Consider the following 18,595-nt stretch of genomic DNA (forward strand, 5'->3'; position numbering starts at 1 on the left):
TTTTAATATATTTCTTTATTTTCCCACTGTACAGCAAGGGGGTCAGGTTATCCTTACATGTATACATTACAATTACATTTTTTTCCCCACCCTTTGTTCTGTTGCAACATGAGTATCTAGACAAAGTTCTCAATGCTATTCAGCAGGATCTCCTTGTAAATCTATTCTAGGTTGTGTCTGATAAGCCCAAGCTCCCGATCCCTCCCACTCCCTCCCCCTCCCATCAGGCAGCCACAAGTCTCTTCTCCAAGTCCATGATTTTCTTTTCTGAGGAGATGTTCATTTGTGCTGGATATTAGATTCCAGTTATAAGTGATGTCATATGGTATTTGTCTTTGTCTTTCTGGCTCATTTCACTCAGGATGAGATTCTCTAGTTCCATCCATGTTGCTGCAAATGGCATTATGTCATTCTTTTTATGGCTGAGTAGTATTCCATTGTGTATATATACCACATCTTCCGAATCCAGTCATCTGTCAATGGACATTTGGGTTGTTTCCATGTCCTGGCTCTTGTGAATAGTGCTGCAATGAACATGCGGGTGCACGTGTCTCTTTTAAGTAGAGTTTTGTCCGGATAGATGCCCAAGAGTCCGTCTTGATTTTGAATTAAGTTTCACTGTCCCCAAAAGCACACTCAGATTTGTTAGATAATATGTTTAAATTATTCAAATATGCCCCCAGTATTTAAACATGACTAATTAGGGATCCAGGAACCCTAGCCCAACTGGGAAGTAGATCTTAGGAGAAAAGAATCAGTCACTCCAGCTCTTTTCTTTCTCCTGACAGATCCAAGCCTTTACTATTAAGGGGGGACAGTTTGCCAAGGCCCGAGACTGTGCCTCCTCCTTCTCGCCAGCCATCCTGATCGGCCTGGCAATGTCTCTGATCCTGCTGCTGGTGTTGGCGTACGCCCTGCATATGCTCACCTACCTGCGATATCTGGACCGGCACTACGATTTCATTGCCTCTCCAGCCCACTTCCCCCATTTGAAAGCTGGAGATGCAGCAGATGAGAAGGAGCTGCTGAGGAGCCAAGGAGTTGAATGCTATGAACTGAGAAGCCAACAGATCTGCAAAATTTATGTTTAATAGCCCAGGTCTCTCTCCCCCAAGGAGTCCACAATAGGCTCTAAAAGCAGTTGTTCATATTCTATGCTGTTTGACTTGTGAGGGAAGTTTTTCTGCCAAGAGGCTTGATTTTTACTTTAAAGGAAATACATGCAAATAATACATTTTGGAGCATCCATTGGCCTTCCTAGATAGACTTGGAGCAATGAAAAAGGTGTTTCAGGAATCCTGCAGAGGTAAATATGATTGATGCCTCAAAGCTGCCTTGAAAGTAAAAGAATATTTCAAGTTAGGGAGACTCCCCCTTTCAAAAAAAAAAAAAAAAAAAGAACAATGCATCATAGAGAAGGGAAAACACATTTGGTCCTCCTTGCCTCTGCCAGTTTGAATATGATAAATATAGAAATAATAAATACAAGGTTATCTGAAAGTTCAGAATTTAAAATATTTTGTAGCATAATTTGCATTTCTCAGAAGTTATGCCCCAATTTTGTTTTTAAAAATAGTCTTTTTTTTTTTTTTTTTCTCTTTCACTGAACTGTTTAGGGAAGACTCCTGTCAATATGGTGGAACGCTTATTCAAGGGCATTCTTATCATTTACTTTGCTGTTTGGAGACAGCTGAGTTCAGTCTCTGAAGGAGTGATACTAGTCTTGGCAGTCTCTTACGATTCTAATTTGGTTTTTGGTGCCAAGGCTTGCCTCATTTAGACCTTATCAGCCCCCCTAGGACTTGAAATAAACAACTAAGCTAAGTAAAAACAGTGTGCAAACAGCTCTACCCCCTTTCCAATGAGTTAGTGTCCCCTAAATTCTTCATTAATAGAAATTCTGGGAAGTTCCCATCATGGTGCGGCGGAAATGAATCCAACTAGGAATGATGGGGTTTTGGGTTCAATCTCTGGCCTTGCTCAGTGGGTTAAGAATCCAGCATTGTTGTGAGCTGCGGTGTAGGTTGCAGGCAAGGCTCGTATCTGGCATTGCTGTGGCTGTGGCTTAGGCCAGCCTGGAAAACTCCATGTGCCTCGGGTGCGGCCCTAAAAAGACAAAAGACCAAAAAAAAAAAAAAAATGTGGAGCCACCACTGATATTCATATAACCATTTTCATCCATGTGGATTTCCCAATAATCCTTTCAGTTCTTGGTAGCTACCTAAGAATGGCTCACGCTGCTTCCTCACCAAAGCTTTTCTACTATGCCTTCCATGTTAAAGAAATCTTATTTGTAAAAACTACACTGTAGTTCCCTAACTAGGGTTTCACAGATGACCTAGGTTCTTCTAAGATACTCTATACAAAACTTAGAAAGTAGTTGAGAATGATGTGGTGTAGGGGTTCATGTGCAGAGAAATTGGATCCTCTTGAGCAGCTGTGGTGACTGATCTATAGTCTAGTCTCATCTTTGATGCCAATTATGAATGTTAATGACTGTGGAATTTCTGATAAAAATGTGTCATGTTGGCCATTTTTTTTTCTTTTTAGGGCTGCACCCATGTCATGTGTAAGTTCCCAGGCTAGGGGTCAAATCAGAGCTATACCTGCCAGGGCTACACCACAGCCTCAGCAACACGGGATCCCCAGCCCACTGAGCAAAGCCAGGGATCAAACTCACATCCTCATGGATACTAGTTGGATTCGTTTCTGCTGCACCATCGCAGGAACTCCCTGGACATTTCTTTTGACTGCATTATTATTGGCTTTGAATATAGGTTTGGTTCAGCCCTCCCAGAATTCTGTAAACTCCTAATATTCCATAGTGAATTCCTTTCAATTTTTAAAAAAATTGAACTATAGTCTATAGTTAATTTACATCCTTTCACTTTTACTAGCTGGAGTAGATTTTTTTTTTTTTTTCATTTTGGGGCCACACCTGCCTCCTTATATGGAAGTTTCTGGGCTAAGGGTCACATCAGAGCTGTAGCTGGAGCCTGCACTACAGCCACAACAGTACCAGATCCGAGCTGCATCCATGACCTATGCCTCAGCTTGTGGCAACAGCAGATCCTTAACCCACTGAGTAAGGCCAAGGATTGAACCCACATCCTCATGGACACTATGTTGGGTTCTTAACCCACTGAGCCATATCGAGAACTCCTGGAGTAGATTCTGTGGCCTGCAGCTAAGAATCTTAATTTATGTACTTATTTCTACCAAAGATGATTGCAGGGAATGCAACCTCACGAAAATGGGGGGCTAGGACTAATTATCTGCCTCTCTTTAGCTTAAAACCAGAAGAGGACTTTGTTAGCAGTAGAGGATGGGAAACTGATAGGCCATGCCATTCCGTAAAGAAATTTTCACTGTGGTTGCTTTGAGTGTCCATTGGTGGTATAAATGGCAGGCTGATGTGATAGCCTCTAAGTACATGAAGGGCCAACAAAACCTATTGTTCAAGCTGGGACACTTTTGAAAGTGAAAGCGAGTGTCAGTAACAATTCTAAGAGAACAGACATAAACAAGATGGTGCCAGGCAAATTGGAATATATCCTTACGTATGGTGATCACTGGAATACATCCTTACCTATGGTGATCCTTATGTAAGGGTAATACTGCATACCCTGTAAGGTAGGCTAGCTCTTTCTCTCTGTGCTGGAGGGCTTACAGAAAGAAAACAATGACTCAAGAGTTTAAATTCACAGATCAAGGCATGGTGTTAAAAAAAAAAATCCAGAGAGGCTTTTTTTTTTTTTTTTTTTTTTTTTTTGCCACACCTAAGGCATGTGGAAATTCCCCAGCCAGGGATCAAACCTGCACCATAGCAGTGACCCGAGCTGTAGCAGTGACAATGCTAGATTCTTAACCCACTGAGCCATAAGGAAACTCCCCCAGGGAGTTTTTATAACTGATCTACAAGAATCTTACTGCTTGACAATGGGCTGACATCATTGAAAATCAGACATAGGTCTGATCTGCAAATTGGTAAACTGTATTACAGGTGGAATTCACAGCCTTGCCAGGTCTTGTATATGTACATGAGAACATTGATTTCAAAAGAGAAGAACCTTGAAGTAGGAATGGTAACTTTGGGGAGAATTTAGACAACTTAAAGAATCGAATTCCTAAACTCCATTAAGCTCTTCTTGCTAGCAGCAGCATCCTCTCTGAGATGAAACCATCCTTGCCTTTCTTGATGGTCCTGTGATGATCTCACCAGAGACAGTTATATGCCTCTGGACAGACAGAGTCATATTCTAGCATCAAAATCAAATATGGGAGAATAAAATTCAAGGTTTTGCTAATTTATGCAGCATAAGACTTGGGGAATATCTGTGTAAATGGGTTCTAGAGAGTGAGGTGTATAATTTCACATCGGGCTCAATCCCTTGAGATACGTTCTCTTACCAGATTTTGGATGAGTTGTGCTGGTTTGAGCAGCCAGGAGTGTTTCTAACAGTTTTCTCAGTTGATTGCTTACACTGTGAAATTAACAGTGAGAAACACAAATGAAATAGGCCAGAAATTTCTTAGTATACTATAGAAAAAAAAAATTTAAACTTAGAAAATTGAGATATTAAAATTTACATATCATTAATGACCTGTTCTCCATCCTCATAACTGTTCCTCTGTGAAGGACCAGAAGACACTTCTTTTGTCATAGATATACATTGGGGATACAGTATTAGAATTTTTGAAAAGTGCTCTACTGACTGTCCTCTGTTAGGCTATGGATGAAGATAAGAGATGCTATTCTTGAACTGGAGAACTTGGTCTCATTTGAGATGCTGGGATCCTGGAGTATCAGGGGTGAAATAACAGCACAGGAACCTTAAGGGGAAGAAAGGGAAGAGTGTTAATTAGATTAGATTATTAATGGTAAAGTGTTCTATGATAGATGTGGCTAGGCAGTCCTCTGAAATACTTGTTCATCTAAATCATCATCATCATCATCCAGTTCTGGTGTAAAAAGACCTTTCTTGAGCCATCACAGTGGACTCATGGAGCTGAGTCTGTTTGTGACTCCAGAAGAGCACTCTTGACTGAAGAAGAGACCTCTTAAAAGAGGGTCTTTGGTCTTCCTATCTAATGTTGAGCATTATAACGAACAATTTTATGCTCATCCATCAGTTATCTGTCTTTTTGCATCACTTCTGGTATGTTCTGATATTTAGGTAAATAACTTATACTATTCCCATGGATACTTTTATTGGTAACCCAATAGGTATGTGATTATTGTCCTTTAATTGTTAGTGCTGCAGGAGCATAACCTAAAGAGATGTCTGTCTTCCTGGAAAGTCTGGGAAAATACAGCAAAGAACATGAGCAGGAGTTGAGCAGACAGGTAATGTTGAGAAAGACATATGGCAGAATGAAACACATATGCAAAGACTGGGCTTTGTTAGGTGTGAAGAATTGTGTGTGTGGGTAGGCACATGCAGTGTATTCGGAGGAATGAGAAAGATGCAGCTGGAAATGAAGAGAGCGAACCATTGTGCTCAACTGTAGACTTAGAATATTGACTGGAGATAATGGAGACCTTGAGAGGATTTGGGATGATTCAGAGGTTGGTTCAATAAGAAAGAGCAACCAATTGGCAAGTCGCAAATGACTGGCAGATGTCTTATTTTGGGTGCTGGTGTCTGCCATCAGGGAAAAACAGGTGAGGGTAAGAGTGGGTTTGGGAGAGGGGAGATTCCTGCAGGCACTTCCTGTAGGAGAGGTCCAAGTACGTGGTTGGATGTATGAATATGGGGCAAAGGAAGAGATCTGGACTAGAAATAGAAATTTGGAAATGTAGCAGATGCTGTCAGTGTCCACCCACTTTCTTTGGACCTGACCGTTTCCGTGCATATTGGCCCATCTCTTCTTTGCCAAGAACGGCCCTCAGAGGCTGCTCTACCTGTGTTCCTGGCAGGTTGGACGTGCTAAGGAACTAATACGCACTGGGAGTGGCCTTCCTGCAGTAACTCTCAGGAGTTGTGTGTAAATACCACAGCGCATTTTCCCCTTGATTCAAATAATTTTGGGGTGTGTTTTATACCATTTCCTGGAGCTCCTCAGTAAGACTCGTTTGCCTGTTGAGGCATCTTCACTGTATAATGTTCACTTCATTAACTCTCTCTTTTGCCCTGTCTTCCTTCCTTACTCCCCTAATAATGTTTCCTGGCATCACCTTCAAAATAAATTGCTTGTATTCAAATCCTTCGCAGGATCTGCTTCTCTGGAAAGACAAGCAGTAAAGGCCAGAGGGAGAAAGTTGAAAACTTGGTAGTGGTGATGGAGAAAGGAATGAAATCGATCAAGGAGAAAGGCGGTTTGACAGTAGATCTCTAGGCAATGCCGTTATTTATGGAGTGGGATGAGCAAGAGAAGTCTGTAAAGAAGCTGGACTAGAAGCAAGAGAGAGAAAAGACAAACCAAGAAAAGAATAGTGTCTCAGAAATCAAAGGAAAAAAGATTTTCAGGGTGAGGGAAATAGTCAATTATGTCAAATGCTGGAGAGATACCAAGTCAGAAAAGAACTAAGAAATGTTTATTCTTAGGATTTGGTCCATAGGAGGTCACTGATGAACATCATACTCCATGGAAAAAAAGAGACCAGCATTAGCTCAGAGGATTTATTCCCAGAGTGTTTTCCCAGAGGGAGTGCCTTGGACTGGGTGTATCCCTTCTCTGAAGGTTCCTGCTTCTTTTAAGATGGCCTCCTACACTCGACTCTCTCCTGGCTCTTAGTAATTTCTTATTCCCTTGTCCCTTTGGGCTCAGAGATGGTAACAGCTCCGGTGACAGCCTCAGGTTACTGCATGTCCCTTGTGGGTCTCCTGTGCCCTACTGGGACCTTTGTAAATAAACTCTCCTTAGGTTATCCTATTTGGGGGTGCCTAGGGTGCCTACTTCCTGTTGAGAATCAGACTTGCACAGAGATTTGGACAAATTAAAATTTGTTACTTTGTTTTATATCTAGTAGGCTTTTTTAGAAAGAATTTAAAACAACCAATAAGATGCTCTAGGGTAAGGCAGCCCTTCTGAGGTTGTGTATTTTTTTTTCCCCTGCTGTGACATTGTGAACAATGATGTTCACATGTGTCATATACTCCTATAGACATGCCCACGTATTGTCATTCTGTGTCCCAATTTTTAGGGCCCTACAGCCTGGTAGTCTTTTAAGATAGATCCCTGCCACATGAAGCTCCATGGGTAGCTAAAATAGGCAGCTTCAGGTTGCAGATAATTCCCAGGTAACAAACTGAGGCCTTCTTACTCAAAACATATTGGGATGTGGGTGTGGTGTTATAAGGCAGCCCTCGGATAGTCTCTCATTTATGCAAATAAGTTATTACAAAACAATCATTGCTAAGAAGCCACTTTGGGGATCCTACCAAGGTGATGGCTTCTGCAGTTGGAAGCCCTCAGGCTAGGAGGAACCAGTGTATAGAAAAAGGTTAAAAATATTCCAGAGGGGAGAAAATGAGTGGAACAAGGTCCTCAGAGAAACCTTAGTGTTACAGATTTCCTTCTAGGGAACAGGGTGGAGAAGCCACTTCCCTTCTTCAGTGGAGGCACGTAGACGGGACATAACCTGGGGAGAATACTGAATGGCTGTCCATCCTGCCTGTGTCCATTGCTTATGCTTTTCATGCCTTCACACCATAATAAAAAGATAATAAAGTGAACAGATCGAGTTTTTCCATGACTCTTTGGGATAGTTTATGTATTTCAGATTTCTTTCTCTATGATAGAACTTGCAGTGTTTACTATATGATATTTTCAGTTGCTGAGATGAGTTCAACAACATTTTAAAAGAACCAAATGGCGCTAGAGCAAAACCCTCTAGTTCCGAATAAATGGAATTTAAAAGGTGGTTTGGACCTTCTGATATTTTATAAAGGAAAAATAGGACAAATGATGGTAGTCAAATTTAGTTGTTCTAATGGTTATTATTTTATAACATGTAACCCTGACAGTGGCCCCCTGGATGTCCCCAAATCCTCTGGAGTCATACTTTAGTTTGCTCTCCTGGTCAAGTGGTTTGAATCCCCTTAATGTGAGAAGTATGTCTGTTCCCCGTGACACCTGAGAATTCAACAGGAGGGTGGATTGGTGGCAGGAACAGTAGTGATTTATGTTCTTCTTGTTTCTTTTAGTTCTGATTTCCTGCCTCTGTTGATTTTCAAACCACCTCTGGTGGCCTCACCTTCTCACTCCTCAGTTCTCAGAGTTGCTGTCTGACATCGACACGAATGTCACAGACTTTTACTGAAAGTTAGGAAATAATTTATGGTGTTGATCTTAAAGAAAAGAGCCTTTCTTCCTCTTCAGAATTATTTCTTTTTAATCCATCCAGGTCAGACTACAGTCAGATTTAAAATAACAGCTCTTTGTCTATGGAGCCATCTCTTTCTCCTTTATCCATCCATCATGTTACATATGAAAGATCAATGGAATGTTTAAAAACTTAAAAGATGTTTTAAAAATCTATTTGGTTAGGTCTTAAAAGATGCATACTAGCTCTTCAAAAATTATCATGGAAAAGCTTAAAAATAAATATGAAGCCAAGAATCTTTTTGTCCTTTTTTTTTTTTTGGTCTTTTTGCCTTTTCTAGGGCCGCTCCCAAAGCACATGGAGGTTCCCAGGCTAGGGGTCTAATTGGAGCTGTAGCCGCCGCCCTACACCAGAGCCACAGCAACACAGGATCCGAGGCGTGTCTGTGACCTACACCACAGCTCACGGCAACGCCGGATCCTTAACCCACTGAGCAAGGCCAGGGATCGAACCTGTAACCTCATGGTTCCTAATCAGATTCGTTAATCACTACGTCATGACGGTAATATTTAACTATAGAGTGTTATACTATCACATTTTTTAAGAAGCTAGATTTTATTTTCAACTCTATTACAGTGATAAAGTGTTTCCCACAACATTCATTTTTATCCAGCAGTGGCATCATTCTGAGCAAAACTCATCTCTGACCTTGAGAGTTTGTTGTCACATTTACATGAGGCGTTGGATTTAGAAACCTATCCAGTAGTCTCAAATTCTTCCCCTAAACAAGGCGTATTCTTTTTCCTTCTTTGATGAATCATTCCAGTGATATCTGAAAATCTCTTTATGTGTTACAAATCATTCTGCTTTTTGGGAGGATCCAAGGTCCAGGAGATTATATTTGTGGAGATTTGGACAAATGTTCTAACCTTAATTAGGCCTCCTCTCTGCATCTCCTGTGCCCTTGATTCCATTCCTCTTCTTGTTGAGGAAGTGCATGTTTCAAGACTGAACCTGATTTTCCAGTACAGCCCTCCTTCTTACAGTTTCCTTAATGCAAACTGCAGTCAATTCGCTTCATGTTTAAATGTCTTGTGGTCAGAAGTCAGGACTCACCAACCTTCTCCATTTGTTTGCAGTCAGCATTTATTTCATCCTGCAGCTGCAAAAGGGTTTTCTGACGTATTTTCAGGAAGGTCAACTCTGAACTGACTTCAAATGCAGGGAGACCTCTGCAGGTACAGATGCCGATTTTGAACCACTGTTTAGAAGACCCTCTTTAAGAAAATGAATATAAAATTATAAATATAAATTAGGCATGAAGGTGATCATCTATTTAGAAAGAGAAAACAGGAGTTCCCATCGTAGTGCAGTGGAAGTGAATCCAACCAGGAACCATGAGATTGTGGGTTCAATCCCTGGCCTTGCTCAGTGGGTTAAGGATCTGGCATTGCTGTGGCTGTGACGTAGGCCAGCAGCTGTAGCTCTGATTAGACCCCTAGTCTGGAAACCTCCATATGCCATGGGTGCGGACCTAAAAAATAAAAAAAAGAAACGACCAAAAAAAGGAAAAAAATAATTAAAAATTTTAAAATTAGACTGAGTTTGAAATAGTTTATTTTTACAGCTTTTCCCAAAACATATTATCATGAGCACATAATACTAGGGACTCTTCCAGAGCCATGGAAGAGACCTGTATAAATGTGTGTGTGTGTGTGTGTGTGTGTGTGTGTGTGAGAGAGAGAGAGAGAGAGAGAGAGAGAGGGATTTGAAGGAGAGAGATTTTCACAGAGATTTGACTTTATACACAACTGTGGATACTGGATAAATAGTCTCCGTGGACTGGCCTCTTGTCTTACTGTCAGATGCTAAAACTTGAAGTCTGCATAGCAAACAACTGGGAAGCAAAAATGGATGTAAAGTGGGGGAGAGCAAGGACAAGCTAGAATCCATGAAGAGGAGCTGGGATCATGAGAATGAAACCTGTGTCAGTTTTCACTGCCTCCATCATTGATAAAATAGTTCCCTTTGTTACAGAACTAAATAAATGTTCCATGAATTGAAGATACTGAGGGAGGATTCCAGGAAAAAGTGGAGAAGCTCCAGACCTGGGTGCTGTCGTGTGCCAACAAGGTAAACCAGCAAATAAATGATAATGTACCTGAGCTTCAAATGCACCTGACTCTGCTTTTTGGAGGTTAAGAACAAATGGCTGCTGCTTCACTTCTACTTTCTAAATCTCCTGCAAAAAATAGGCTCTCAGATATGGTCCATCTTAATCAAAAACATACAGAGAAGTGAATTCTAGAAAACATGGTTCAGCCTAGCTGTAGTGATGGATTATAAAACCACCACAGTCTGGTCAACTTAGCACTCCCATACATCTCTGTAAACTATAATTATTTTAAAAATAGATACAGTAACAACTATACTTCTGCTTAACCTGATACAACTACCCTTGTGTACAACCATTTCCCCCTAAGTGGAGGCTTATTTCCTTTTGTGTTTTTGGTCATGTTCATTCTTCTTATAAGTTATTATAACTCCCTCTTTGTTATCCTGTAACCTAACGGTTAACAACTATCCACACATACTGTGTTAGAGGATCAGGAATTGGAAGTAGGAAAATAAAAGTATTTTCTATATATACACACACACATACATACATATACATAGGTATATATACAAAGAATTTCATATATACGTATATATATATACACACACACACACACACACACAGATACATATACACACACAGAGAATTGTTCACATCAGAATAAGGAAGACATGCAACTACTATACTTCTCATTTCTGCATTTAGTCACATGGTCTAGCTGGTGTTTATAATTGCCTTCTTCTGCTAGTTGGAGTTCTTTGCCTGGTGGGATAATATAAACATTTATTCTTGAAATTCTGGACCATTAGCAGTTTTGCATGAATTGACTTGTAGTTTTTCATTGCCTTTAATCACAGAACATGGGAATACTAAAAAAGTACCCAAGGTTCCTCTCTGCTCACATTGTGTAATGGCAATCCAATTTCCCCTTGATAGTGAGGTTCAATTTCTAGGATCATTTGAACAGTCCAGGATTTCCATACTATTGGCATTTTGGGGTAGGTTAAGTCTTCCTTGTAGTGGCCTATCCTCTGCCATGTAGGATGTTTAGCAGCATCCTTGACCTCTACCTCCCAGGTGCTAGTATATTCTCCTGCAGTTGCGACAGCAAAAAATGTCTCCAGACATTGCAAATGTCCTCCTGACAAAATTGCCCCCATGGGGAACCACAAAAGTAACCCCTTTCTTTGTTCAGTCAGTTCATAGGCGTAAGGACCCCAGAGAAGCTATGTGATGGTCTCAGTTTCTAGTTCAATAGAATCATTGTTTTGTCTCTTTGTGAAAACATTCCTTTCTTGGAAACTAAGACCTTTGTATCAGTTGTGCCTAAAGTTGCAAGGATGGAAAGAAAAATGTTCGTCAGTGAATCACTAGAGATGTTACTGAGAGCTGCTCTTCCTACTTGTATTGCTTGATTCTCAGATACATGAATCCTGGGTTAGGGAGAAACAGGATGGTACATTTATTGCTAAGTTATCTACTACCTCCTGGTCCATGTTGCCACAGCTTTGAAAGGTACCACCACCCACCTGGCACTATAACTGAGTCTGTAAAAAGCCATTCAGTTGTTCTGTCAATTAACTGCTTCAGGATGATGGCAACAGGGGAAGACCAGTGAATTCCATGGGCATGGGCCCATTGGCTACACTTCTTTTGCTGTGAAATGCTTGACTGGAAGCAATGCTATGAAATACCATGATGGTAGATAAGGCATTCTGTAAGTTCACAGATAGGGTCAGAAGCATTGTGGGCAAGGAAGAGAAATCCATGCCTATGGTAAGTGCTTATCTAGTGAGAATAATGTACTGCTCCTTCCATGATAGGAGCGACTAATGTGATCAACCCCATCAGGTATCTGGCTAATTATCCCTAGAGAATGGTACCATTTTAGGGGCTCAGTGTTGGTCTCTGCTGCTAGCAGTTTGAGTACTTAGCCGGGCTATAGCCTGATAAGCCTTGGTGAGCAGAAGTCCATTTTGCTAAGTTCATGCCTGTATCCCTGCCACTTTATTTGGGTCCATTTGGCAGTGGTAGAAGTTGATGGAGAAGTTCACTGAAAGCCACAGAACATCTCATCCTATTCACTCAACTATTAATCCTGCTTTGTTGAAGTCATGCTTTGGTGGGAATGGGACACAAAACTTTTTGCATTCAGTGCCCATTTAAAGATGTTTATCCAAATATTTCTTCTTAAAATCCAGGTGGACCCAATGTAGCTGCAAAAGTTCTTATTAGAAAAAGAGGGAGACAGGAGCGATACAATCAGAGTGGGATGTGGATGTAACAACAGTAGAGGTTGGAGTGATACAGGAAGAACCATGGACCAAAGAATGCAGGTGACCTCTAGAATTGGAAAAGGTAAGGAAATAAATTCTCTAGAGGCTCCAGAAGGAAAGTGGTCCTGTTGTCACTTTGATTTGAGGACTTCTGACCTCCAGAACTATATAAGTTTGTGTTGTTGTGAACCATTTAGTTTGTGGTGATTTGTCACAATGGCAACAGGAAATCCTGATGTGAAACCAGACCCAAAAGGAAATGACAAATGTTGGTGCAGAGTCTTCTCCTTCCTTGTGCCTTCCTCTTCCCCTTCCCACTCTCCATCATTCTCCACAACTGGCTCCATGCAAACTATTGAAAGGACAGAGTCATTGCAAGACTGCTTCTTCCACCCCTTCATGCCCTGTGTCCTTATGTAAACCCCTAGATACCTGAGGTTGCTTCTGAGTTATCCCTTTGCCCCATCAACATTTTTCATCAAGCCTTCATTTTAATTTTTCTCTCTGATAGAAAAATGACAAATTGTTAACGAATCCATGACTTCTGCTTTCAAATATATTTGAAACACATTTATGCTTTTATAGTGGCTTCTTGCAGACTGTGTCTAATCCACAGAAAGGGTTACTTTAATAGTGAACATTTCAGTATGGTGGCAGACTAATCCCAGGAAGTTTGGAGTCTCTCACATCACATCAGGTAAATGTCAGTCTGTGCACAGGGCTTTTTCTTACTCCTTCCTGCTTATTCCCAGTGTTCATTAGTATTTCTTGTTGTTGTATTGGGAAAATCATAATGTTTTCAAAGGTTTTTGTTGTTCAGGTACAAACGTGTCTGGAGTATTATTCGGGACCCACTGCTCATTGAAGTATCTAAGATCTCTTATCTTGTCTAGTTTATTTTGCTCTCAGGTTCTGTTAGACATGATAGTAGGACATTTTCTGCTGCTTCATCCTCCGGGTCACTAAAATTGTTGTGGCAGGTCTCCTTGGTACTGATAGCCTGGATGAGTAGAGTTTGTTAGTGGCTCTGGAAAGACATGAGTCATGCAAGAATGGGAGAAATTGTTAAGAAAGATGCACTTCCATCTTTCTAGCCAAGGAATGTGAATTGAAATAATGTACAAAGAGATACTTTAAAAATATATTTTGATTGTCTTTTTGGCCACCTGCAGCATATGGAGTTCCCAGGCCAGGGATCAGATCCAAGCCGCAGTTGCAACCTAAGCTGCGGCTGTGACAATGCTGGATCCTTAACCTGCTGTGCCAGGCCAGGGATTGAAACTGCATCCTAGCATTCCCAAGATGCTGCCAATCCTGTTGTACCACATCAGGAACTCTTGATTTTCTTTTTTTATTCCAGCTTTATTGAGTTATATCTGACATATAACATTTTCTAATTTTAAACTGTAGTGTTGATTTGATACACTTACATGTTGCAAAATTATTACCACCACCATTAGCTAACTCCTCCATCATGTCACATAATTACTATATTTTGTGACAAGAACATTTAAGAGGCAATCACCTAGCAATTTTCAAATACATAATACAGTATTATTAGTTATACTAAACACAGACCTTAGGTCCCCAGAAATTACTCATCTTATAACTGGAAGTTTATAGTTAAAGAGATACTTTTAAATTGCCGTTGTCAAAATGCACCATCTCATACCCTGACAGTGTTTACAATGCTAGTCTTTGGATAGACTCTTCTCTTAGACTATTAAAACCAGCTGCCTCTGTTTTTCCAGCTTCTAATCTCCATTTTTGCAGCCATCCCAGTCCACAGTTATGCTTTGTGAGCCTGTGTCCTGGATTTGATCCTTTGTGTCCTAGACTTTGTATATTACAGAAGGAAACCAGTCAAGAAATGGAAAATAGCTTTTCTCCTGGCATCTTAGAGCAGAGATGAACTAAGCACTATTCCACATCTCTTTTGTGAATAGACTCTACCCAAACCCTGGTGGCCACCTGTGGTGGGCTCGTTGCAAAAATGGCCACTTTTATATCCCACTCTTTATCTATATCCCTTGTGATCTAACTGTGCAGTTGCTTCCCTTAAGAGGTGAGATATATGTCTCCAGCATTTGAATCTGGGGTATGCTGATGATTTGTTTTAGTCAATGAAATGCAGCAGCAGTGATACTGGATTGATTCGGAGCCTAAGCATACACCTGTTCGCCTGGAAACCTGCTCAGCTGCCAAGTAAATAATCATGGGGCAAAGACTGCTAGAGGATGAGAGACCACCTGGAAGAGAGAGAAGCCATCTGAGCAGAGGCCATCCTAGACTAGCCAGCACCAAGCTGACCCAGAAGCTGACCACAAATGTCTAGTGAGCCTAACTGAGACCTGAAGAACTGCCAGGCTGAAATCAGCCTAATTGCCCACCTGCAAAATCTTGGCTAAAAATTGGTTATTTTCAGCCTCTATGTCTTGGAGCGGTTTGTTATGCAGCCAGAGCTTACTGATTTGTCATCAAGGTTAGAAGCATTTCCAAATTATGATTTACATCAATCTCTGAGTAATCACACCTGCCACATAAGAGGAATGAAAGAGCAAAAGATGAACCATATATGGAAGAGAAGAGATATAAAAGGAAGAAAATATAGTCATGTTGCTCTTAGCCAGTTCTGATTATAATCCAGTTTCATCTCCCACTAAATAAATCACTTTACAATTTAATGAGCTTGTTTTCAAGACTCAGAAACTCCCCCACACTGGCTTAAGTAAGAAAAATTGTCTCAGGGATATCTCATCCATCCCAAGGATCTGGGATCCCAAGACCCACCTAAATCTTCATGTGCAACTGTCTCTAGAACTGGAATGTAGTCTAGAACCAAATCTGCTTTCTCTGCCTTGTTTTTCCACCTCTTTCTCTTTGGTATTAGATTTCTCATCACTTATGTATCTTTGCTTTACTTTTGCTCTCTTTGGTTCTCTGCTTGCACGTAGCTTCATTGTGCCCATTCCAAAATAGCAGCCTCAGACTCAAGTCCTCAGGACGTCCTAGCTCACCTTTCAGTTTGGTCCACTGCAGTCCAGTCAGCTGCGTTTGAGCAGTGATTGGCAGGGCCAATAAAGATACCCTTTTTTTTGGATGTTGAACATGTATCTTTTGTGAGAACCAGAGGACTGCATCAATCTTCTTCTTTGTCTTCTTCTTCTTCTTCTTTTTTTCTCTTTCCTTTTTATGGCTGCACCTTTGGAATATGTAAATTTCCAGGCTAGGGGTCAGATCAGAGCTGCATCTGAGACCAAGGCCACAGCTATAGCAACACCAGATCCACCAAATCTGAGCCTCATCTAAGACCTACACTGTAGCTTGTGGCAACTCTGTATCCTTAACTCACTGAGCAAGACCAGGGATTGAATATGCATCCTCACGGAGACTATGTCGGGTTCTTAACTCTCTGAGCCACAGCAGGAACTCCTGCCTCAATCTTCTTAATCTCTGCTACTGACAGGAACCATGTCTTACTTTTTGGAGCTTCTTCTTTTTCTTTTTGTTTTTTTTTTTCTAAATACCAAGTTATGAATAGATTTTTACTTTGTTTTCCACTGGAGGATCAACTTATGCATCCTTCCACTGGAAGAATGTAAGTAAGAATGATCTGCAATTTCCTTTCCTAATGAGGCTGGGACAGGGATTGGAAAGTCTTTCTTAGCCCAGGGTCTCATATGCCTTTAGGATGCTCCTGGTGTCCCAGGACTCAGGAGTTCCAGCCTCCCCTTCATATAAAACTAGTCCATAACATTCTATTCATCACCTGGGTCTGTCTTCCTTCCTTTTTTTTTTTAATTTTGTTTTGTTTTGTTTTGTTTTGCAGTAGTCAAAATCTGGAAGGCTGCTGATTGAGACGCTCTGTAGTAGCAATTATAGTAATATGGATTTTATGGAATAGAAGATTTTCAAAAATAAATCTTGGTACTGACATATGGTTACCAGGTCTATATTTTGCACACAAAGCCATTACAAGCTCCTCTATCCAATCATCATCATTAATGTTAGATTGAAACCAAGGAAATTGCCATTTTTGTAGGTCAAAAATAGCTGAATATTGGCAATTTCCTATGGTTCCACATAATATGTTGAAGATCCAGAGAACTATAGGAAGGATATAATCTTATAATGAAGGACTGGCCTTTCATAATGAATTTATTTAACTTTATGAAAATGCACTTTCCTTAATTTTCTTATTTCATCATGAGCCATGAACTCTTTATAATGTTCTGGTACTAGTTTTTGATGGGTCTTTAAAAAAAAAAAAAAAAAAAAAAAACGCAGGTCTAGGGAAACATCTGTGTGATCTTCTCAGGGTCACTCTCATTCCTAAGAATGCCTCTGAGGCAGGGTTCTGGCCTTCCCTCGGTTCAAAGGGCAGTCATCTTCTCTGGGGCCCTCTCAGGCTGTTGTTGGATGAATTGTTCGCTTGAACTAAATTTGGGTTTTTTAGGGGACATGTTTGTAGCACCCAAGTCATTGTCCCATTCCCTCTTACAATGAACAAAGTCACATTCACAAACGGAGCTCCGGCAACCTCCCGTGGTACCTCAGTGAAATATGCAAACCAGTTTTTCGAGTTAAAGATACTTCCCTTTGGATTGTTCTTCTTGTACAACTTTTCTATCATCTCAGACAACACCCCCCCATCACCCTCTATTTCCGACCCAAGGGATCTTCATTTCTCTTACAAGCAAGATCTAGACAGATTGTATAACAAACTGGCTCTGGTTATTAAAAACATCTTTTTAGCTCTTGGCACAATAAGCATAACCACTACTGATGAAAAGAAGGTCTCTCCCATATGGTTCTCGAAGAAGTACAATTTTCTGAATTTACTGTACATGTGAAAACAATAAACAATTTGCATTTCTTTTTCTAGTAATTCAAACTCTAACCTGAGGGTTTTTAAAGAACGGGTTTGGTAATTTCTACATTGTACCACTCTCTGAAATATTATTGATTCTCAGCAAAATAACTAAGCCTTAGCCAAGTGTTTCAGTTTATCTCTCTTTTTTTGTGAATCTGTAAATGCGTCAGAAAAACGTTTACTGTAATGTTAGAACGTGCATGTGTTGGCATTAAAACTGTGGTTTTGTCCCTACGGGGAATCAAATGGAAGCAAAATTACAGTTAATTCCTGGTATCTGCGGTAATGGGGAACAGACTGAGTTTGTAGCAATAATATCTGAAACATTTATTTTAGAAATTAGGTTGAACCTTGTCCTATACTGTACCTTCTGCCAGAGATCCACAAGTAGTCAGGCTGCTCTTTTTCCTCCTTCCCCTGGTTCAGTCAGACTTTGGGTTAGAGAAATGACCAGCAGGAAAGAAGGGGAGAGTCAAAAGACTTAGCAATATCGTGACTGTTAGATTTTTCTCAACTTGTGGATTACAGCTCTTTTGTGCGAAAAGGAAACCATGCTGTAGTGAAAGAGCAGGACAATCTTCTGCCTCCTTTAGTGAGGTATCTTGTCTTTCCTTATGATTTAAGAGCTAATCGTCCACCAAAAATCATGTTACCACCTTTCCAAATTCAGTCTTCAGTTTGTAACTGGAAAAGGAAGCAAAAAGCTTTTAGAGCATTCTGGAAACTCTTTGAAGCTATTCTCTCAAAAAGAGAAGTTTTGAAATACAGCTGAACAGGAGGGAAGAATGCCAGCACAGAGCCTTCTACATCTAGCCAGTAGCCTGCAAGAGAAAGGATTTATTTTGTCTGGTTCAGTCTCTGATACTTTGGAAGAAAGATGATGTATAAATTCTATGGCCTCATGGCTCCCATAAAGGTTTTCGATAGACCAGAGGGGCAGGGGCACACGTATTCTGGATCTGGAATGTTTCCTGAATACAGAAAACTCACGCACTTGCAGAGACAAGAGTGCATTGCAGTTGTGGTATCCAGATGTAATGCTCCAATGATGTAAACTGCTT

General features: G+C 40.6%; 1 protein-coding gene across 40 annotated transcripts in view; it reads left to right on the plus strand.

Annotated features, from left to right (window-relative positions):
• The window catches only part of ATP6AP1L (ATPase H+ transporting accessory protein 1 like), a 58,123-nt gene extending 41,528 nt beyond the window's left edge, over positions 1-16,595 (plus strand). For 17 of the 40 annotated variants that reach the window (XR_014838177.1, XR_014838176.1, XR_014838181.1 and 14 more), the window contains 3 exons: positions 789-1,306; positions 10,307-10,402; positions 12,587-16,595. Coding sequence is in view for 17 of the 40 variants with exons in the window: in XM_021084512.2 (XP_020940171.2) it covers positions 789-1,091 (303 nt within the window). In the remaining 23 variants the exon portion in view is untranslated. Of the gene's footprint in view, positions 1-788; positions 6,206-10,306; positions 10,403-12,586 lie in introns of those variants that run through there. The other 23 variants (XM_085013975.1, XM_021084512.2, XM_085013977.1 and 20 more) reach the window with 4 other exon arrangements.
• Positions 16,596-18,595: the final 2,000 nt, after the last annotated feature.

This window comes from Sus scrofa, chromosome 2, assembly GCF_054392235.1.
Source record: "Sus scrofa isolate SSC_HxYL_T2T_F1_AM1 chromosome 2, Sscrofa_HxYL_maternal_Yorkshire_Landrace_v2.0, whole genome shotgun sequence".
Taxonomy (NCBI): Eukaryota; Metazoa; Chordata; class Mammalia; order Artiodactyla; family Suidae; genus Sus; species Sus scrofa.